Here is a 23013-nt window from a genome sequence, read left to right as displayed (position 1 = left end):
CCCTGCAATGTCAATGGGCAGCTACAACATCCAACTCCATCCACCAAATCACCACACTCTTGTGGAAGAGATTTCAAGCCCTTAGGAGGCTTCCTGCCCACCTAAAACATAAGCCGATAAATAGTATTATTGAGCAAATGTGCAGTGGTCAGCTCAGGAGCCGCTTGTCCCTTTCCTACTTCCTCCAAAAAGGACAAGTCTGCCAGATTTCTGAAAATCTTCCAAGTATATGATGAGCACTTGGTGAACATCCAATATTGCAAACTCACTATTCACCCCACTTGTCCCTGCAAAAGGAAGGACAAAAGGAAACTGATTCACATGAAAGAAAAAGACTAGCTTTGGAAGAAAAGATGGAACCATTTTGATTGAAACTCCAGCCTCTGTACAACAAAGGAAGGGATTCTCTACAACAAAAGACTTGCAATTCAAACCGTTTTAGCAGAAGTTATAGCTAAAAGGAAGGTCATCTTAAGCATTGTCTTTAAGCGTAACTCTCAGTTGGCTCAAACGGCAGATGCTCCAATGCCTTTAACGGTAATTCAGGCTCCACTCGGACAAAGTCTAAACTGAAGGGCAAAATGATTCACCTTGAGTAACCCTTGCACTTCAAACATGAACGCTCAAGAGCCAAGCCATAAGAATGGAGATGGATTTTCTATTACCAACAGGCCCTGAACTAGAATTCCCTTTACTGGGAGATCCAAAATGCTCTGAGTGTGGTCTGCATAGCTGCAACATTGGTAGGAGTGCAAGAGAAAATTTTAAAAGATTCTGAAAAAAGGTGGGAAAATTCCAGCTTGCAACTGGGACCCGCAGATCAGATGTGATTCAAGCACACTCCTTTAAGAAACCCATTAGATAGGCTCCTAAATGAGAATGGACTCGGACCATCATTGGGAAGACAGAGGACTCCAAGACTCACTATCCTTAGCTAGCTCCCTTTTTGTTACCCTGAAATGGAGCATGAAGAGACTGGAAATGTGCCCGCTGAGAGGATCTGTAGCTCCCAGCCTGTACTACTTGCTTAACATTATGATATCTAGCTCTACTTGGCAGCCAACCATAAAAATAACTTAGCCTTGTCTTCTGGTATCCTCTGAGGCTTCAACTTGCCCAGATTCTTTACCCATTTCATGAGATCCACCCACAGAGAAATTTACCCTTGAAGCAGGGGTTCTCACCCAGTGCTTGAAACACACCCTGCCAGTCTGATTTCAAGATATGTTATGCATATTCAGTTTACATACAAGGCAGTGCATGCAAATTTCTCTCATGCACATTCATTGTGGATATACTGAAAAGTTGACTGGATGGGTATGTGATGAGGCCTCTGGCCTAAGGGAAAGTCTACTGAGATAGGTCTTGGAGACTGTATCTGCTATCCAATTCTGTAACCACAGCAGATGTTGGCCGACATTCCAACTGTCACTCTAATCAAATCACAGGAGGGCACCTACTATGTAAACCAAACTGGCTGCTTATGTCTTATATTCCAAGTCCTCCACTAGGGGAGCCCTTTGGCTCTGCTATACCAATGTAGTCAAATCCTGGAAACGGACGCGTACCGACTATCGCATGGAGTCCTAGGGCAGAGACCTGAATTTTTCTTCTTGTATTTTCTGTCCCTGGAGAGTTCACAATCTGTCTGTATTGAGATAATGGAGGGTTAAAATCACAAAGTGCTGCAGTGGGGGTCAAAGGAAGGAAGCAGTGGGAAACAGATAACGGCTCTTCAAAGGCACACCATAGAACACCCAAGCACTGAAGAACACTATTGAGAGTAACTAAAGATTTGACACAGCATCATGTTTTGGCTAAACATGCCTGCCTCAGGAGTCTCATGGTGAGGTGTGGTATAAATATAAGGGCTGGAAGTTCAGTATACCAAAACAATGGCTGCAGGTGAACTGGGTCTGTACAAAGACCTTTTAAACAATGATTCCTGGAAAACCCAAATGGATGCTCCGTCAGCAACACAGCTGATCAGAAGTAAACTTATTTCTCTCTTCCAGCATTAAAGGGTAAAAAGATCAATATGGGTCTGCCAACTAAGCCCCGCTTCTGAATTAGTGTCCTATTCTGTAGAGATCATGGATTGAATGGCATGATGTATGGGAAAAGCTTGCAGAGACTTCCCAACACCTTCTAAGATAGGGGTGCCCTACTATGAGGCCTTCCTGTGATAGCAGAATTGAAATACTTAGAGCCTCTAAGAAGGCAGAAAAGGCCTATTTCCTCTCTAGTTGTTGCCCTGAAACCTGGCTCCTTTTAATCTGCAGAACAGAGGCATCAGTCTGCTCTCTCAAACCACTTCTCTCAAGCATTGTGTGTGTGTGTGTGTGTGTGTGTGTGTGTGAAGACTCTCCTTGATCTACTTGGTCACAGTTTTCCAACTGGCCCCAGGAGCAGGTCTCACAAAACCCTCCAGGAGCTGCATGATCCATCCCCCTCACCATCTGCTGGAGACATAGGAATACTGGGGAGCTTTAGCTGAACAGTGTCCTTATAGGACTGAGTTTGCAACTCTGTCGCTACCTGCTTGTTGACAGGTATAGCCCTCAAGTTCTGCACTGGTTGGGTAAGGAAACTAAGGAAACCTATCCGACATGCCAAAAAAGCTTTACAAGGACCTGGAAAAAATAAATATTGACCTTTTTAACAGGCAATCCTCTTTGTGGATGGCAAGGGATGAGGCCACAATCATTAATTCTACTAATATGTTTTATCATTATCAAGTAACTCAAGATCCTCCTGTAATGCCAAATATATATTTTCTTATGTTTCCACTATTCATGATGTATTGTAAGCCACATTGAGCCTGCAAAGAGGTGGGAAAATGTGGGATACAAATGCAATAAATAAATAAAAAAATAAATAAATTCACTGCAATAATATTTTCAGCAACTAACCAAACACTGTTTTTGGAGAAAACTTACAATTTAAAAAAAAAAAAAAAAAAAAAGTAAAACTGGTTTAGTGTGGAAGTAGCAGTGACCCGTTTGATAAAATGTGGATACTGTTTCAATAGCAGAGGTTCTCAGACAGCACATTATTTCCCTGGCATACTGCACAACTGTATCTTAGGAAGGAAGTGAAAATTGCATTATTAGCACAAACTTCCTCGCATACCACTGTATGGCAGCATTGACGAATTAACAGGAATATGCAATTTGTGTTCCTGCTTAGAGGTAGAAAGTTGATGATTAAAGAAAATCATAGTAACTACTTCTCGATTCACTATTCATTTCATATTTAAGCAGAACTTTTATTTTTTTAATTTCTAGTAGAAATTTTTAAAGAAGATTTTTTTTGGCTTAAACTGAACATCTTTTCATGTTAATTTCAAATGCCATTTATATATTGTGCCATACATGAACAGTCCAATTTTTAAAATATTACACTTTGCTTAACTTCACTAGTAGATTCTCATCATCAAACAGACCCATAAATACTGACCCTACCTGTAAAAATTGGATTTGAATCCACTGGCAAAGGTGAAACTCACATTTTAAATGCAAATTAAAATTAAAGTGGTTTTTACACAAACTCATTCACTTCTAAGTTCAAAATGTTCCAATTTACATAAAAATACATAGAAATATTCCCTTTCCTAGTATTTACAATTACCCTCCTGTTTACTAAGCCACACACTAATGCCGACATAGCCCATTCACTTTATGGGCTATGTTGGCATTGCCACGCAGCTTATTAAGCAGGGAGTTAGGTACAATTCTTTAAGGTCTATACATAGACAAAAAAATGCAGAGAAAATTCAGGCCCCTTAGAGGCGTATTTTCAAAGCACTTAGCCTTACAAAGTTCCATAGGTTACCATGGAACTTTGTAAGGCTAAGTGCTTTGAAAATGAGCCCCTTAGTGTATTTTAAATAATTTTTCTAATTGATCAAAAATTGTTTTCTTTTCAATAGCTTAGACAAAACTTAATTATAATTACCAATTATTGCTACAGATAACTTTGCTTCTGTAAAAACAATGCATTGTTTAATGCACTATTTCTATAATAAGTAGGTTCAAAAGTGATCCACTGCAGAAAGCAATAGTGGAAATAGATTTAGAAAACCCAGGCTGTGTTGGCATTGCTGTGTGGCTTAGTATACTGAGGAGAGGGGGTTAGCTTCTTGCTCTTTAGTTTACTTCTGTGGTTCTTGTTTTCTTTTTTCCCCCGTTTAGGTGCCAGATACCAAGTTTTAAGCACTCAAGTGACCTGGCTACCAGAATTTTACTAGTCTTGCAAAAGCTATTTGGTTATTATGTCCTAACATTCAATGCGATGGGACTTGCACTGTATTCAATCCTGTGTATTATGCATTCAGGCCACAAAGCCTATGCGCTTTTAGTTTGGAGCAAATTCACAATAAAAGGCAAAAGTTGGCCAACCTCAGTTTTACCAGCCAGACAGGTATTAAATAATCTTGGAACCGGGAACACCTATGTCAAATAATTGCGTACCACAATGAACACAAAATATGTTTCAGTTTATCTTTTAGGGGAAAAAAGAGGGACTATACACAACTATTTCATCACTACATGAAATACTACTGTTTTCATACGTATCACAGTTCAAAAGAATACAATTTAATTTGCACGCAAAGACAAAGGAAAGAAATAAAACATTTAAATTGGTCATTTTACACTTTAAAAAGTAAAATCTGAACAAAAATATTTTTTCATTTCATGATTACATTTTTCATAAGATTTAGTAGAGGAGGAGTTTCAAGCAATACTCAATCTGATGGTGCAGCATTATTCCCTTTTCGCTGGCCGACATTCTTTGAGTAATCCGGGTTGAATCTATATCTATATCCATACGGGCGAAGGTGATAAACCAAATACTCTAGCTCATACATTAGTGAGGAATCAACATAATGGAAAGAGACCGAAATATCTGAACAGCAATCTGGACCCTAAAAATAAGATAAAAGCACAGTATTATGAACCAAATAACATGTTTTGAAAATTTTCTGTGCAAAAAAGTTAAGGCTTCCTAAAATGCTGGCTTAACAATCAGTGGCTAAGATTAGAGTTTTAAATGGGAAAATTAGGTTCTTACCTTGGTAATTTCCTTTCCTTTAGTCATAGCAGATGAAGCCATTACGTATGGGTTATGTCCATCAACCAGCAGGGGAGATAGAGAGCACTCAAACTTTCACAGTGCCCTCTTGGCCAGCTAGCTCCACTGCCTCTTCAGTATTTGAAGCTTCCAAAGCAGTATGGCAAACCGCAATGGGAATCACAAGAGCTTTCCTCACAGCGAACGATGGCCCATCACAAGGGCATGAACTCATAAAGGAGGGAATGCACATCCTCCTGGAGGGAATAAACTCATCCTCCTTATTGTATAAGTGGAGGGGAAAACACGCACCTCCTGGAGGGAATCACACATCCTCCCAACACATTGGAGGGAATGAACTCATCCTCCTATTTATAGAACTGGAGTGGAACACACGCGCCTCCTGGAGAGAATCAACACATCCTCCAAAAAAAACATGCTGGAGGGAATGAACACATCCTCCTAAATTTAAACTGAACATGAATCCTGAAGATTGTTTTCCAACTTTCTCCCAAGGAAGGAACTTCAGGAAATTAGAACAGAACCTGAAAAACAGATTCACAGCATACAGACAATCATACAGGGAGGGCTCATGGCTTCATCTGCTATGACTAAAGGAAAGAAAATTACCAAGGTAAGAACCTAATTTTCCCTTCCTTGTCATCAAGCAGATGAAGCCATTACGTATGGGATGTAACAAAGCAATCCCTAGATAGGGTGGGAACAAGCCACACCATGCGCTAGCACTTGTGCACCAAAACGCGCATCCCTCCTGGCAGCCACATCCAGCCTGTAATGTCGGGCAAAGGAGAGCTTAGAAGCCCATGTTGCTGCACTGCATATCTCTTGAAGACAGAGTGCTCCAGTTTCAGCCCAAGAGGAAGAAATCGCTCTAGTAGAATGTGCCTTAAAGGTTACAGGCGGAACCCTGCCGGCCAGCAGATAAGCTGAAAAGATAGTTTCTTTGAGCCAGCGGGCAATAGTGGCTTTAGACGCTGGAGACCCTCTGCGAGAACCGGATAGCAAAACAAACAGATGATCAGAAGTCCTGAAAGAGTTAGTAACTCGCAGATACTGCAGCAGAATCCTGCGCACATCCAAAAGGTGCAGCTGCCCAAAAGATTCTGGAAACTCTTCCTCTGAAAAAGAGGGCAAGAAAATAGGCTGGATTAAGTGAAAGGCTGAAACCACCTTAGGCATAAAGGAAGGCACGGTCCGAACCGTGACTCCGGACTCTGAAAATTGCAGAAATGGGTCTCTACAGGACAGCGCCTGGAGCTCTGACACCTGTCTCGCCGAGGTAATGGCCACCAGAAAAACGGCCTTCAGTGTCAAGTCTTTCTCCGATGCTCGCCGAAGCGGCTCAAAAGGAGATGCCTGCAGGGTTTTTAAAACTAGCCCCAGGTTCCAAGCTGGACAGGGTGCTCGCACTGGAGGTCGGAGCCGAAGCACCCCTTTAAGAAACCGTGCCACATCTGGGTGAGCAGCCAAAGACACGCCTTCCACCTTACCACGAAGGGAGGCCAACGCTGCCACCTGCACCCGCAGGGAATTATAGGCCAAGCCTTTTTGTACACCTTCCTGCAAAAAGTCCAGAATCGGCGAGACAGGAGCCCGCATTGGAACAATGGCTCTGGAAGCACACCAAGACTCAAACAGGCACCAAATCCTGGCATAAGCCACGGAAGTGGACCGCTTGCGGGCTTGCAGGAGAGTGGAAATAACTTTATTGGAATAACCTTTATCCCTCAATTGCGCCCTCTCAATAGCCATGCCGTAAGACCAAAGCGGCCGCCGTCCTCCATGGCTACCGGTCCCTGAGTCAACAGGTTCGGTACCAGAGGTAACGGCAGAGGAGCCTCCAGGAGCATCTGTCAGAGGTCTGCATACCAAGGTCTCCTTGGCCAATCCGGGGCGATGAGGACCACTTCTCCTGGGTGCAGCCGAATCCGCAAGAGCAGGCGCCCTATCAAGGGCCATGGGGGAAACACATAAAGTAGACCCGGAGGCCAGGGTTGAGCCAAGGCATCCAACCCCGCCGAGCGAGGATCTCTCAGTCTGCTGAAGAAGCACGGGACTTTGGTATTGGCACTTGTCGCCATTAGATCCATCACAGGCTTGCCCCATTTGGCACAGATCTGCAGGAATACTTCGGCTGCCAGATTCCATTCTGCTGGATCGATCTGATGCCTGCTCAGATAATCGGCCTGCACATTGCTCTGACCTGCAATATGAGCTGCCGACAGACACTGAAGATGCAGCTCGGCCCAGTGGCAAATCAGTTCGGCCTGCGCGGCTAGTGCTCTGCACCTTGTTCCACCTTGTCGATTTATATAGGCCACAGTTGTCGTGTTGTCCGACATCACTCTGACAGCCAATCCTTCCAGGGTCACTTGAAAGGCCAGAAGCGCCTGAAACACCGCTTTCAACTCTAGGCGGTTGATGGACCACTCCGACTCCTCGGGTGTCCATAGACCCTGGGCATGCTTCCCCTTGCAGTGTGCGCCCCAGCCCTTCAGGCTGGCATCTGTTACCACTAGGCACCAAACGGGGAGCGTCAGCGGCATTCCTCGCCGCAGCATGCTGTCCGAGAGCCACCACTCCATGCTGAGATGGGCCGCAGGGAGCCAAGTAAGTCTGCATTGGTAATCCTGAGAAATAGGAGACCATCTCCGGAGTAGGGAATACTGTAGAGGTCTCAGGTGCGCTCTCACCCAGGGTACCACTTCCATCGTGGCTGTCATCGATCCCAGCAGCTGGACAATGTCCCAAGCTCGCGGGCGGGGCATCCTCAGGAGCAGACGGACCTGATTCTGAAGCTTGCACCGCCTTAGCTCAGGTAGGAACACATAGCCCGAGACTGTGTCGAACCTGGCCCTCAAAAACTCTAGAGATTGTGAAGGGGACAGGTGACTTTTGGCCATATTGACGACCCAGCCTAGAGATTGCAGTACTGAGACCACTCTGGCTGTAGCTTGTAAGCTCTCTGTTGCAGAGTCTGCTCTGATGAGCCAGTCATCTAAGTACGGGAGAACCCTGATACCTTCTCGCCTGAGAAAGGCAGCTACTACCACCATTACCTTCGAAAAGGTTCGGGGAGCTGTGGCGAGGCCAAAAGGCAAGGCCCTGAACTGGAAATGTTTTCCCAACACCGCAAACCTCAGAAACTTCTGGTGCGGGGGCCAAATCGGTATGTGCAAGTAAGCTTCTTTCAGGTCTAGAGACGTGAGAAACTCTCCTGGCTGAACCGCCGCAATGACGGAGCGCAGGGATTCCATGTGGAAATGCCGCACTCTCAGGGACTTGTTCACTTCTTTTACGTCCAGAATAGGGCGAAAGGACCCACCTTTTCGCGGCACCACAAAGTAGATGGAGTATCGGCCGCAGCCTTGCTCGGCGGGAGGCACCGGGGTCACTGCCCCTAACTGAATCAGACCTTGTAAAGTCTCCTCCACCGCCGCCCGTTTGACGGCAGAACCGTATCGGGACTCCACAAACACGTCTCTTACTGGGGCGTAGAATTCTATTCTGTATCCATCTCTGATCAGGTCCAGAACCCACTGATCTGAGGAAATCTTGGCCCACTCCTCGACAAAGAGGGAAAGCCGTCCTCCGATGACAGGCATCGAGGAGAGGGCCGGCGCACCATCATTGAGAGGGTCGCCCCTGAACTCCTGGTCTTGAGCCACCGGCTGTGGACGCTTGTCCGAGCGAAAGGAGTTCCTCTGCTGACCACGGGCACGTGAAGTGAACCCAGCAGAACGCCCCGGGCGGTACCTTCTAGCTTCACGGAAGCGAGGGTCTGTACGAGGAGTGGACCGCCTGGCCCTTAGAGGAAGGCCTCTGCCTATCTTCGGGCAAGCGCTGGGGTTATGGATCACCCAGGCCTTTCACAATTTTCTCTAACTCCTCACCAAATAGGAGAAGTCCTTGAAAAGGCAACTTCACCAACCTTTGCTTAGAGGCCATGTCCGCTGCCCAGTGTCGTAGCCACAGACGACGGCGAGCCGCCACTGCTACTGCCATTTGTTTAGCCGAAGCTCTGACAAGGTCATAAAGGGCATCAGCCAGAAAGGACAAGGCCACCTCCATCCGCGGAGCCACATCCAAGAAGGGCTCCGCTCCATCTCCGGGCTGAGCCACTGCCTGTTGCAGCCAAGCTAGGCAGGCTCTCACAGCATAACAGCTGCATGCAGACGCCCGAACAGTGAGACCTGCAATTTCAAAGGACCGTTTCAACGCCGTTTCCAGCCTACGGTCTTGAACATCCTTCAGGGCAACACCTCCTTCAACAGGGAGGGTAGTTCTCTTTGTCACCGCAGTGACTAGGGCATCCACTGTAGGCATTTGAAAACGAGCCATATGTCCCTCACGCAGAGGGTATAACTGCCCCATAGCCCTGGAAACTCTCAAAGGTCCCTCGGGGTCAGCCCACTAAGCCGAAACAAGCTCTAGGATGGAGTCATGCAAAGGGAAGGCCTGAGCAGCTTTCTTGGTACTAGCCATCCTGGGATTATCCGAGGAGGCCATGCCACTGTCAGGATCTTCAATCGAGAGGGCCTGCAGGGTATCTGAAATAAGCGCTGGCAGCTCATCACGGTGGAAAATCCTCACCGCGGAGGGATCATCCAGATCCTGTGGTAAATCCGCACCTGACTCTGGTTCCTCAGACCAAGAACGTCTGTCAGAGTTCTCCGAATCCAAGCATCCGGGAAAAAAGCCTCACTGGACAGTCCCAGGCCAGAATCCATCGGGGGGGGGGGGGGGGGGGGGCAATCAGAGGAGCCTCAGGCGAAGGGCTCTTTTCATCATGTATGCTTTATGCAGCAAAAGCACAAAATCCGGGAAGAAAATCTCACCCTGGGCACCCAAATCCTGTCCGGTGCTAGCCACTCCTGAAATAACCTCATCTCGAGGTGCCCCACCCGGCTCAGGTCTCTTCGTGTCCACGGAGGCCGCGCCATGCGGTGTAAGCAAAATGGCACCCGCTGCCAGCTCACAGCGGGAAGAAACATCGCTCGCCATGCTCGGGCCGGCTCCTACGCCAATACAGCACGATTTACAGAGCCCTGCTGCTGATTTGCGCTTGCCACAAGTGGAACAGCGCTTTACATTGTCCGCAGCCATCGCCGAAAAACGGCGGTAAAATCCAAAATGGCGGTTTCGCGCCAAAATCGCCCCGATCACGGGCCCACCCCGGAGGAGTTGGAAAACACTCTTACCTCAAAGGATCTAGTGTACAACTACGATCCTGCTGAAAATCAGGTCAAAAACCTCTGTTCCAGCGTCTCTGCGTTTAAAAACGCGACGCGACTTTTTTTTTTTTTTTTTTTTTTAAGCTGTGAGGAAAGCAGAGGTATTGAAGACTCCGGAGGCTCAGATGAGTGGGAAAGGCAGGGAAAGGGCGAACCTATATGCCTGCATCCACTGTTGGTGGGTAAGGACAGGGAAAGCAAGGCAATATGTCCACATCCACAGAGGTATGGGTAAGGCAGGGAAAGGGCTAACCTATGTGCCTTTAAAGTGAAGCTGCTATAGCCTCCAACACCCCGGTTAACAACTGGCAAGCCAGGAACCACCTCCCGGCAGATTTTTCTGGAGCTCGAACAAGCTGCAGCCACCCTGCTAAGGGAGATAGAGAATACTGAAGAGGCAGTGGAGCTAGCTGGCCAAGAGGGCACTGTGAAAGTTTGAGTGCTCTCTATCTCCCCTGCTGGTTGATGGACATAACCCATATGTAATGGCTTCATCTGCTTGATGACAAGGAAGTAGGGCTATTAAGTCTAATGAACTTTGGCCAACCATATTCTAATCACTACTGAATGCTAATCTTTCTTGCCAAACTTAATTGTAAGTCTTTATTCAATTTCACACTTAAAATCCTTATCCCCTGTAAGGAAAATCTCTCCTGCAACAGTTAGGTCCTTGCAGTAAAAATGCTGACAACTTACCTACTTGTGGTGTGTTTTAAAACTGTAACAGCTGTAAAGCTATACTGTGACTTTAACTTGAATTTAAGTGATATATACAACTGTAAACTTCAGAAAGTTCAAAAGCTTAGCAAACTTTCATTAGGTTTACCTTATCACACAAGGGTACTTCACAATGGTATTCACATTTTAACAAGCAAGCACCTTAAGAACTCTTATAAATATCATTTTGGGGGTGTAGAGAGGATTTGGTGAAGCACTGTTTCTCATCTGGGTTTTCTATACACAGCAGGATAGATCAGGACTATAAGTGGGCCTCATCACCATAGGTCACCAGGTCAGATTAATGCTCCTAGAGCTCAGAACCAAGTGCAAAGGTTCTAAGCATGCATGCATGCATCTCAGCATTTTAGTTACAGAGCTCATGAAAAAATGCAACTCAGGGCGATTGGAGAGACCATGTGCCTGATTTGTCCTACTTTTTCTGTAACCTGAAAAGCCCTAACCTCTTTAGCCTTACCTCATAAGGGAGTTGTTTCATCCCCTTTATCACTTTGGTTATTCTTCTCTGTACCTTTAATACTTAAGCGAACTCTTTTTTTCAGATTCAGCAACCAGAATTGCACACAATATTCAAGGTGTGATACAGAGGCTTTATAAAATTCTCAGTTTTGTTCTCCATTCCTTTCCTAATACCTAACAATCTATTTACTTTCTTAGCCGCCGCTAAACACTGGGCAGAGGGTTTCAACGTATCAACAATGACACCTAGATCTTTTTCCTGGGCAGTAACTCCTAATGTGGAACCTTACTGTTGGAAATAAAGGTATTGTGTTTCCATATAACAGTGTTTCCATATAACAGTGTAAATGTATAAATCAGGCTCTAACTAGCTCCTTTGTAACAAAAAGAAGTTTTCTGTAAAACGCAGGAACAGGAGAAGAGGGAGGAAAGGGAAACTTTAGTCAGGCCCCAGAGTTGAAATAAACTGTTGCATGAGCCAAGGTCAGAAGGCGGGGGGTGGGGGGGGGGGGGGGGGGGGCATCTGTAAGATAGCAGGGAACTATGAACAAAAACTACAGAGAGGAAGATAGTGAGAAGTCCCAGCCGCCGTTAACAGAACCCTAGCAGACAGGCAGGTGACCATCGGCCAATGAGAAAAACTTAGGGGCAGACACTTAAATGCAACTATAAGATCTATGGAATCTTGTAGAAATTGTGTGTATGCAAGCTCCCAGTTTAGAGCTGCTGGGACACACCTCATTCTTGCAAGGATGATCTTTTTTGATTTTTAAACAATAAATTGCTTAATTAAGTTTTGGTTCATCAATCTGATTTTGAGTCCTATTTTTGTATAGGTTCTCAGGTTATCTGGGGGCTATTTATAACATTGCATCATAGTTATAGCTTGGATTCCTCTTTTCTACGTGTCACTTTACAGTAGCTCACATTAAGCGTCATGTGCCATTTCGATTCCCAGTCTCCTAAGGTCCTCTTCTGATTAACAACTATGCAGTGGCATAGGAAGGGGGGGGGGGCGGGAGAGGCTGTCCGCCCCGGGTGCACGCGCTCGGGGGGGTGCCGGCCCCGCTGGTTCCCTGCTCCCTCTGCCCCAGAACAGGTTACTTCCTGTTCCGGGGCAGAGAGAGCAGGGAACCAGCGGGGCCGACGCAGCTCCAAGTGACGTGCACTCGGGGCGGATCGGCCCTCCCGCAGGTAAGAATGTGGTCCGGTGGGGGGGGGGGGGGGGGTTGCACACCGGGGGCGCCACAGAGGGGGGGGGGGTCGCGCCGTGCTGCACCCGGGGGGGGGGGGGGTGCGCAGCAACGACCCGCCCCAGGTCCCATTAGCCCTCGCTACGGCACTGCAACTATGAATCATCTGATTCATTATTCTTGTATCTAGATCATTTATAAATATGCTAGAAAGCAGGAGTCCCAGCACAGACCCCAAGAAAACCCACTATTTATCCCTTTTTCATTGAGAATATTGACCATTTAACCTTACTCTCTGTTTTCTATCTTTTAACCAGTTCTTAATCCACAATAGGACACTGTCTCCTATCCCATGAGTTTCTAATTTCCTCAGCAGTCATTTATGAGGTACTTTGTCAAATGCCTTCTGAAAGGATTTTCCGGTTTGCGGTTATGGCAAATAGACGTGCCTGAAAGACCTACGGGGGCCTGCTCTAGACCTTGGCCATTAGCCCTTGCTGATGATCGAGTTCAGGACTGTAAACCTTTTGGGTTGCTGCTGGAATATTTCCCAGTTAGGTGAAGAGAATGCCGAAGTAAATCAAGATGAGGATGGCATCCTTCATTAGAGACATGTATGCCATTAAATTCCCAAAACAAATGGAAGAGCAGAAGTTAGGACTGGCAGATATACCACTAGCATGAGTTGCAAACAGTTCAGCTTTGGGGGCATCTGAACCTGAGACTGGTTTCGCTGTGCACTAGACTTCTTCAGGAAGTGGTTGTGGTCTAGCTTGAGGAAACATTTGAGACCCTTTAAGCTTATTCAGAATACACTGATGTGCCCCATTTGGAGGTGGAAGAGGACATGATGGGAGAAAAGACACTGTTCATTTGCAAACTAAGTTGAAGGAGCTATAGGAGAGGATTGAAGATCAGGAGAATCGCAGCTACAGGTCAAACCTGTGAATTTTGGGCATTCCGGAAGGGTATGAAGGGGGATCCTCAGATACCAATGTGCAGAAACTGCTACAAACATGTTTCCAGACAATGGCGGCGGCCTAACCATTTGAAATTGAGAGGGCACACTATCTCAAGATCCCTCTTTGCTAACATGAGCCATGGTGGTGTAATTTAAGATTTCAAGAGACTCAACTAGTGTTGAGACAATCTCATTGGGATAGAGTAAGTAAATTTGAAAACATGGAATTATGCATATTCCCTGACCAGAGTCTGGCTACAGTATGGAAGTGCAAAGGGCATGTGGTTTCCTGCCACTGTTAAAGGTAATCCAATTAATTGACCAAAAAGATTTTTTTAAACAAATGTGGGGACTTAAATATAGCTAAAGTACATAAAGAGGCATATTTTCAAAGCACTTAGCCTTACAAAGTTCCATAGTAACCTATGGAACTTTAAGTCTAAGTGCTTTGAAAATGAGCCCCAAAGTGTCCCAAACATTGATATTGCAACAGGAAACTCAACTACAAAATCTACAACAATATGACATTTTTTATATAAGAATATATATATATATATATATTTTTTTTTTTTTTTTTTTGGGGGGGGGGGGGGGAAATCATCAGATCTTAATGCAACCCACACCATTAGAATATCTTGTTCCTTCTTCATATTGAAAAAAATGGTTGCGGTGCAAATCGTCATTAGATCACCCTGATTTTGTGGCATATATCTTATGCAGTATTTTATAATTCTTTACAAAAAATGTAGTATAGCACAGCATAACACTTATCTTAATAAGCTGGCGACAGTATCTAGTAGCAGGAGAACCTCCACTGACATGGCCAGGTTTCGTAAAAAAACTTCCTCAGGGAAGAGGTTCTCAAAACGTATGTCTCATATACTCCTGCATAGAAACAAAATTGGCAGCTCCTCAGTACCTCTCCACCCTTCTCTCCCTACACTCTTCCCCGGGAACTCTGTTCTTTGGGTAAATATCTATACCCTCCTCCTCCACTGCCAGCTCCAGACTCTGTTCCTATTTATTATGCTGCACTATATGCCTGGAATAGACTTCCTGAACCAGTATGTCAAGCTCCATCTCCAGCTATCTTCAAATCTAGGCTAAAAGCCCACCTTTTTGATGCTGCTTTTACCTTAATAAGTGTTAAGTTCAGTACCCATGTCTGTTTTAGCATTACCATCTTAGTATTTCCCTTATCTGTCCTGTTTGTCTGTCCTGATTAGACTGTAAGCTCTGTCAAGCAGGGACTGCCTCTTTATGTTCAAGTGTACAGCACTACATACGTCTAGTAGCGCTATAAAAATAAGTAGAAGTAGTAGTAGGTTGTATAATTCTGGAGTGAGTGCCGTAAGGTCTTTCCTGTGATTTCATGGCGTTTTCAATTTTCTAGTTTTAATTATGTAAATTTTTATTGTAAACCACTTATGTCTTACAAAAGGTAAACGATATATAAAGTTTCAAATAAACAAATTGTGTCAGAATGTGTTTTTCCCTTTTAAGAAGTCATGGCAGAGTTTAGGGTGGCCACGTGGAATGTTGATGGGAAATATAAGAACCTGAAGTTAGGGACAATACATTTAATCATTTCTCTGACCTCATGTGCAAGTTTCTTTAAATTAAGTCACCTTATTTTCTAACTTCTCTTACCTATCTAGGGGGTCATTTTATGAATCTGCAGCAAAAGGGGGCCTGCGCTGCAGCGGGTAAAAGGCAGGTCTTTGTTTTATTTTCAAGAAATGGCCGTTTTGGGGGGAGCACTTACCACCACCTATCAAGTTGGCGGTAAGGGCTCCCACGCTAACCAGGCATTGCCCAATTACCACCGGGTACACACCAGCGCTACAAAAATTGAAATATTTTTGCAGTGCCGGAAATGGCAAGGCTGGTTTAGCGAACCTCTATTCCACTAAACTTCAGATAACTGAGTTAGCAAGTAAAGTTTCTTAATCTGAGGCCTTAGTAGCTAGAGTTTGCATTCCTAATCCTTTCATTATTGTGTCATGCTACTGTCCATCATTTCCAACTCAGGCTTCCTGGGACTCTTATTGGTTATAGAGGCTGCATTTGGTTTGCTATTCGCTAAAACAACTTATGAAATTTTATAAAAATATAGAAATAATTTACAGGAATTGGAGAGAATTTAAAGTCTTTTTAATTACTCACCCACCAACACAGCAGCAGACATCAGTTTCAAGTTATAACAAACTTACAAAAGGCGTTTGACAAGGTACCTCATGAAAGGCTACAGAGGAAATTGGAGGGTCATGGGATAGGAGGAAATGTCCTATTGTGGATTAAAAACTGGTTGAAGGATAGGAAACAGAGCGTGGGGTTAAATGGGCAGTATTCACAATGGAGAAGGGTAGTTAGTGGGGTTCCTCAGGGGTCTGTGCTAGGACCGCTGCTTTTTAATATATTTATAAATAATTTAGAGATGGGAGTAACTAGCGAGGTAATTAAATTTGCTGATGACACAAAGTTATTCAAAGTCGTTAACTCGCGACAGGATTGCTAAAAATTACAGAAGGACCTTACAAGACTGGGCAGCTAAATGGCAGATGACGTTTAATGTGAGCAAGTGCAAGGTGATGCATATGGGAAATAAGAACCCGAATTATAGCTACGTCATGCAAGGTTCCACGTTAGGAGTTACGGACCAAGAAAGGGATCTGGGTGTCATTGTCGATAATACACTGAAACCTTCTGCTCAGTGTGCTGCTGCGGCTAGGAAAGCGAATAGAATGTTGGGCATTATTAGGAAAGGTATGGAAAACAGGTGTGAGGATGTTATAATGCCGTTCTATCGCTCCATGGTGCGACCGCATCTTCAGTATTGTGTTCAATTCTGGTTGCTGCATCTGAAGAAAGATATAGCAGAATTGGAAAAGGTGCAGCAAAGGGCGACTAAAATGATAGCGGAGATGGAACGACTTCCCTATGAAGAAAGACTAAGGAGGCTAGGGCTTTTCAGCTTGGAGAAGAGACGGCTAAGGGGAGACATGATAGAGGTATATAAAATAACAAGTGGAGTGGAACAGGTGGATGTGAAGCATCTGTTCACGCTTTCCAAAAATACTAGGACTAGGGGGCATGCGATGAAACTACAGTGTAGTAAATTTAAAACAAATCTGAGAAAATGTTTCTTCACCCAATGCATAATTAAACTCTGGAATTCGTTGCCGGAGAACGTGGTGAAGGTGGTTAGCTTGGCAGAGTTTAAAAAGGGGTTAGACGGTTTCCTAAAGGACAAGTCCATAAACTACTACTAAATGGACTTGGGAAAAATCCACAGTTCCAGGAATAACATGTATAGAATGTTTGTACATTTGGGAAGCTTGCCAGGTGCCCTTGGCCTGGATTGGCCGCTGTCGTGGACAGGATGCTGGGCTTGATGGACCCTTGGTCTTTTCCCAGTGTGGCATTACTTATGTACAATCTAACATCAGTACCTCTGGGTAATTATAAGTAATTAGACTAAGTATATGAAGAAGGAAGAAAAGTTTGTTCCTCATACAAAGGTCACAGAACAGAGAGAAAGCAGAGAGAAGGCAGAGAAATAAAGAATGAATGAAAGATTCATAGCTATAGAGAATTAGTTTCTATCAAGTACGAAGGGGTGGGGGGAAGCAAACCCCTTTGGAAAAAAAAAAGGCCATTTGGACGGATCTGAAACACTCTCTCCAAGCCTAGTTTTTCAGAGTTCCTTTAGATGAGCAGTTACTTAAATACCCTTCCCATCACACAAAGGACCACCTCATATATCACCCAATCAGCAATCCTGCAATAACATAGGAGACCTGTGATAGGGCCTTAGTGTCCTTGCCACACCTCTGCTTAGTAACAAACAGTTGGGATGTCATGACAACTGGGGGGGGTCTGGTTAGTTTGTTTGCAACAAGACAATTGGTTGGGATGTCATGCAATGGTCTTGTCAGTTTGTAGTCAGCCAGAAATTCCTGTCTTGCCACTCTCAGTGGAAACTCACAGAAACACAGACAGAAATAAGCAGACCCAAAAGAAACAGCCAGAAAATTCTAGAACCTCTTCCCTCGGCTCCCGTTAAAGGGAAAAGGGAGACAAAATCAGTTTCGGTAGTGGCAGGTTCTTCAGCAGGAAAGGGTGATGTGGAGAGGTACTATGGCGGGAATGTAAGACATTTTTCAGCATGATATTAGTAGATAAGGAAGTAGCAAAAATTTCTTACAGAGAGAAAACATGGGAGAGAGCAAAAGAGAATAAGGAAAAACTCTAGAAAACTAAGGAGTCCAAGTAAGAAACCTCAAAGAAAGGGAAGAAAATTAGAAAAACAGGAAGTGATAAGAGAACACTAGGAAGAGGCAGCAATGGAAATTATAGGTATAAAATTATCAATATGTAGGGTAGCAAGAGTAACAAGGTTTTCCACAGTATGGCGAACAATGTATAAGCAGTTAACATCAACAGTACATAAAATGTCTTGTGATGTAAGGAGATAATTCAGAAATAAAAATTTTGAAAAGTCCATAATGTGTGGTTTTAAAATGTAAGCAGTTAGAAAGCAGGGTATTCAAAGTCCTTGAAACTTCGTTGATTTGATAGGTAGACAATCTTGGTATCAGAGAAATCAACAGGTCAGTGTAGGTTCTGGTATTGTGAAGCAGCAGTCTGTACACAGTTGCAAGGTTCACACAGGCAGGGGTTCACATAGAAGGCATCATCATGTTGCATCTGGAAGGCTTTCACTTAGAGGGTCACATGGTTCCCAGCAAGTTAAACAGTCCATATAATAGTTGTCCAATTCCTTAATAACATGTCATTAACTCAAGGGTGCTCTCAGATTTCATGCTTTACAGAGTTCAAGGTATATGTAAGATTCAATAAAAATCAATGGCCATACTGGTCTGATGAAAAAGAGGATATCAGAAGTCATATACATGCAGTGGTGTGCTGGTAAATGTTTAACAGGCTCTCTCCCAGGTCCCCCTCTGCGCCCCCCCCCCCCCAAATTGCAGAGCTGGCTATAGCCGGGGAGAGAGCCTGGGGGGGGGGGGGGGGGTGGCAATGCATTATTCCAGAAAAAAAAATTAAATGATCCCAGGTTTCAATCTAATTCATGTTTAATGTGCAATAAAATGCCATAAATAAGTAAATGTATTTATATCCCACATTTCCCACCTATTTGCAGACTCAATGTGGCTTACAATAATACATCCTAACAATCGTCAACCAAGAGTAGATAAAACCACTGGTTACATAAAGAACAAGTGTAACATAATGGATAAAATCAATTCAATAAATCAGAAAAGGGGGGTGGGATGGGGAAGGAACCCAGGCTCCCCTAGATGTTCCCTGCGGTGAGGAGCCTGTATCCCTGGATTCCTCTCCTGTCCACTTAGCTCAGCTGGGTGGCTATCTCTCCAAGGGGGCAGAGGAGCTTCCTCACAAACTCAGATGCACAGGATGCCCATCACCATCTGCACCTTCAGATGCCTCTTCTGAAGTGCCAGCTAAACTGCTGCTACTGTTGAGTCTGAAAACACAGGAGACAGGCTGCGCCTGGGCGAGTAACTGCGGTGTGGAGATGACCTTTGGAGAGGTGAGGGTGTCCGCAGGCTAGAGGACAGCCCCTGAAGGCTGAGCCTTGTGGTAGTGCTGTCTGATATATTAGTAGTCCTCTCAGAGGAGGTGAGCTGTATACTGCTGTCTGCATCCATGATAACAGCCTGTGCAATGTCTCTCAGGGTTTGCTGAAGCACCTCAAACTCTGTTCTCAAGCCTTCAATCTCATCTCCCTCTAGCACTGCCTGTTCCTTGACCTTCGTGGCTCCAGGGTTTCCAGCTTCTGGCTCAGAGCCTCTACGCTTCTCTCTTTTTCAGTGATCTGACTCTTTAAGCGTTCTACTGTTACCATCAGTTCTGTGACTCGAGCACCCAGCTCTGCGTTTTTCGTGTCACATCTGACCTGCAGCTGGATCATCTGCTGCACTTTGTCTTCCACAGCCACCGCACTGTTGCTCTCTGAAACTCGCAGATTACTGCTCACATATAGGCAGGAAGAATGGAGTGTGAGACATAACCGGGACATCTCATTCCGCACTTCAGACAGATCTCTTTCTGTCATAGATTTCATCTCGCTGAAGTGTCGTCGAAAGCCCACAACTTGTCTCCAGAGGGTAAGCAGCCGGCCATGCTCATTACTGAAGTATGTATTGAAAGACTCCGCCTCCTGCCTCCTTTCTGCTTCCCGCTGTTCCAGTTCATCACGGGCCTTTGTCCAATCGGTGGTCAATTTGCGGATGTCCTCACTAAGTGCCTGGTTGGCAGGGTTGGCCTGATCCAGCTGCTCTCTCAGCATGGCATTAACCTGAGCAAGGCTGGCACTTCTCTGCTGCTCCTCCTCTAAGCGGATAAGAGCACTCTCCAGGTCATTGCTCTGCTCCTCTTCCTGCCGCAAGCGGGAGTCCGTCAGATGCAGGTGACTAGAGAGTCGCTCCTGCTCCAGCTCTGTGGATTGCTCCAGTAGCTGCTGCTCTACCTCACCACACTTCTTCTTATACTGGAGAACCTTGGCCTGCAGTTTCTGCACAAGTTGTGCCTGCTGCTGTGGCCCCTCCTGGCACGCCTGCAGCTTGCGTTTGTATGCAGCCTGTTCCTCTTCGATTCTGCTGGGTCTTGTTCTCCAGGGACTCCCGCTCCCTTTCTCCATTCTCCAATCGCAAGCTCCGCTTCCAGCTGCAGCTCTGCCTCTGTGCTCATGGGGAGGGGATGTGCCGCTTCCCGACCTCTGCAGCAGCAGCAGCACAGCACCACAGCCTCCCCGTGTCCGCTCAATCCGCTCATCACACCGGCCACCGAGACTTACAAGGGCGGCCTCCAAGACTTGCAGAAGTCTCACGAGGCCGCCTCTCGAAGTCTCGGCGGCCATTTTTAAAGCGCGAACCGAAGAATTTGAAGGACAGGTCGGTGAGGGACGGATCCAGAGGGAGGGAGGAGAGACGGCTCGCGGTTTTTAACAACCGGCTCGCAAGTCGGAAGAAAACTTAACAACCGGCTCTTGCGAGCCAGCTCCAGCACACCACTGTATACATGTCCCTGTTCAAACATTTCTACATAGATTTAGTTTACACATGCATATTTTCTGCTCTCATTACAAATAGACCGTCTCATTAGTTTAAACATTTTTTGTAACTTTCTACATAAAATTTTCCAAAATTCAATGGGAGAATGCTTATAAGTTCTGCACAATTGTATTCCATACAATTGAAGACATTATTTTAAATGTTTATCATTGGGGTGTGCTGGGTAACTAGGGCTGTTAAACAAGCCTCTTAAAAGCATTAGACAGGCACATTTCATTTATGAAAAAAGAAATTATGAAAAAATAAAAATCCAATTGTTAACAGTGGAAATTAGGGAAAATAAAGTTTTATTCTTGTCCTAAGAAAACTAAATCATAGCTTGCATAACAAAGAAGATTAGGACATCAAGTAATCAGTTAGGAGCACATTTTCTCCATTTATAGTAAATAAAGAATATGGAGAGGAAGTGACATCACCGATGAGGAGAGGAAGTGACGTCACCGATGAGCACGGCTGCCTAAACGCCGAGCTCCCGGTCACTTGCAACGCTTTTTCAGCAATCCCCCAGCTTAAGACGCCCGAAACTTGCCTGCACAAGACTGAGCTCTAACTTGTGTGGGTAACCGGAATTGGCGATGTAGGTCCGTGCGGAGGTGGTCGATCTAACCAAATTTGCATTTACAAATAACATGAGCAAAATGCACATGGCAGCACAGGCAGAGGAGGCCTTAGGTGAACGAGACAACACCGGAGACCCGACTCAGGGAGAGGTATCTCAAACGCAAGATGTGATAAGTCCCGAGGAAGGAGTTTTTCCTGAGCTCCGTACCTGGTTACAGGAGATCCGGTCAGACCTCAAGGCGGTATGCTCTGACCTAGCAGCTCTGGGTGCATACCTGTGTGGTGAGATCAAGGAGCTGGGGCACCGGGTGGAGGAGGCCGAGGGACAGATCGACGAACAAGCGGAGGCGATGGGGTCTATGGACAGGCAGATCATGGACATCCGCATGGTCAGCAACAAATAGCTGACAAGCTAGAGGGCTTAGAAAACAGAAGCCGGCGCCATAATCTGCGGTTCTGTGGTCTCCCAGAGACCCCAACATACCAACATAGCGACGCGGTGGTCCAACAAGTGGTGAGCTTGCTACTTTCAACAATGGAGGCGCCTGTAGCACCAGATAGTGTAAAACTAGAGAGAGCCCACCGGGCTATGGGACCCATGCGGAATAATATGCCCAAGGATATCATTGCGTGTTTTCAGGACTTTAAGTTGAAAGAGCAAGTGCTAAAAGCAGCACAACATGGGAACCTTATATACAAACTCTGGCACCCAAAGCTCGCATCTTTGTTTTAAACCGTCTCTGAAGAGCAGCGGAGGGGGGGAGGAGGGGGAGGGAGGGGCTTTTTGTTTTTTTTTTCATCTCCCTTTGTATTATTTTAGTTAACCTTGTATTCTTTCCTCATAGTGTTAGTATAGCACAGGGGAGGGGTGAGAGTAGATGTGAGGGGAGGGGGGTAAATAACCAATAAGTGGGATGCAAAAGTTACAATGGAAGCTTGTTCAAGGGGTAACTCTCAGGAATATTAAACAGCTAGCTGCTTTTATTTTCCGTAACCAGTTTCTTAACATCAACATAGGTGGGAAGGGGGGAGGGATAGGCGGGGGGAATACAAGCAGTTGTTAAGAGCTTGATGCTGATCTCGGCAATGAGGTCTATGTGTATAGCTGGTAAACTCAACTGTGCTTTGGTGTGTTCTCACTGTTAGTGCCATGGATTGAGTATTATTCGCCAATCAGCTGTTGAGGCATAATAAAGCTGATAGATTAACCTTAATGGGGGTGGGGGTGGGCGGGATGGGAACGGGGTGGAGAAAAAGGTGAAAAAGGTTTGATGATAACAGATGTAACTTGTGTATATTTAGCTGTTTGGTTGAGTCTGTCATTTATTGACAATGGAGATTGTTGTCTGTTTACTATGCGGAATCAATAAAAAATGTTAAACATAAAAGCAGCACAACAAACTGCGAACTTCAAATGGGGCTCCTACTGTGTAGAGATACATCAAGACTTGGCATCAGCCACCCTGAAACGTCGGGCTGACCTAAAATCTGTTATTGCCAGACTTCGAAACATGGGGATCCGATACAGATGGAGACACCATTTTGCGTTGATATTCTACAGAGAAGGAAAGATGCACCAGGTTAAAACTATTGCAGAAGCACGAGAAGTCCTCCTGGAAGACATTACACTGGCGACACCGTCAAAATCTGGA

At 45.3% G+C, this 23013-nt stretch overlaps 1 protein-coding gene across 1 annotated transcript in view; it reads right to left on the bottom strand.

Annotated features, from left to right (window-relative positions):
* Positions 1-3874: 3874 nt before the first annotated feature.
* The window catches only part of LOC115468844 (glycoprotein-N-acetylgalactosamine 3-beta-galactosyltransferase 1-like), a 159761-nt gene continuing 140622 nt past the window's right edge, over positions 3875-23013 (bottom strand). The window contains exon 5 of the mRNA XM_030200895.1: positions 3875-4927. Coding sequence (XP_030056755.1) covers positions 4748-4927 — 180 coding nt within the window. The 3' untranslated portion in view covers positions 3875-4747. The remainder of the gene's footprint in view (positions 4928-23013) is intronic.

Source organism: Microcaecilia unicolor, chromosome 1, assembly GCF_901765095.1.
Source record: "Microcaecilia unicolor chromosome 1, aMicUni1.1, whole genome shotgun sequence".
Classification (NCBI taxonomy): domain Eukaryota; kingdom Metazoa; phylum Chordata; class Amphibia; order Gymnophiona; family Siphonopidae; genus Microcaecilia; species Microcaecilia unicolor.
Note: the sequence above shows the minus strand (reverse complement) of the source record. Positions and strands in the feature narration are given on the sequence as shown.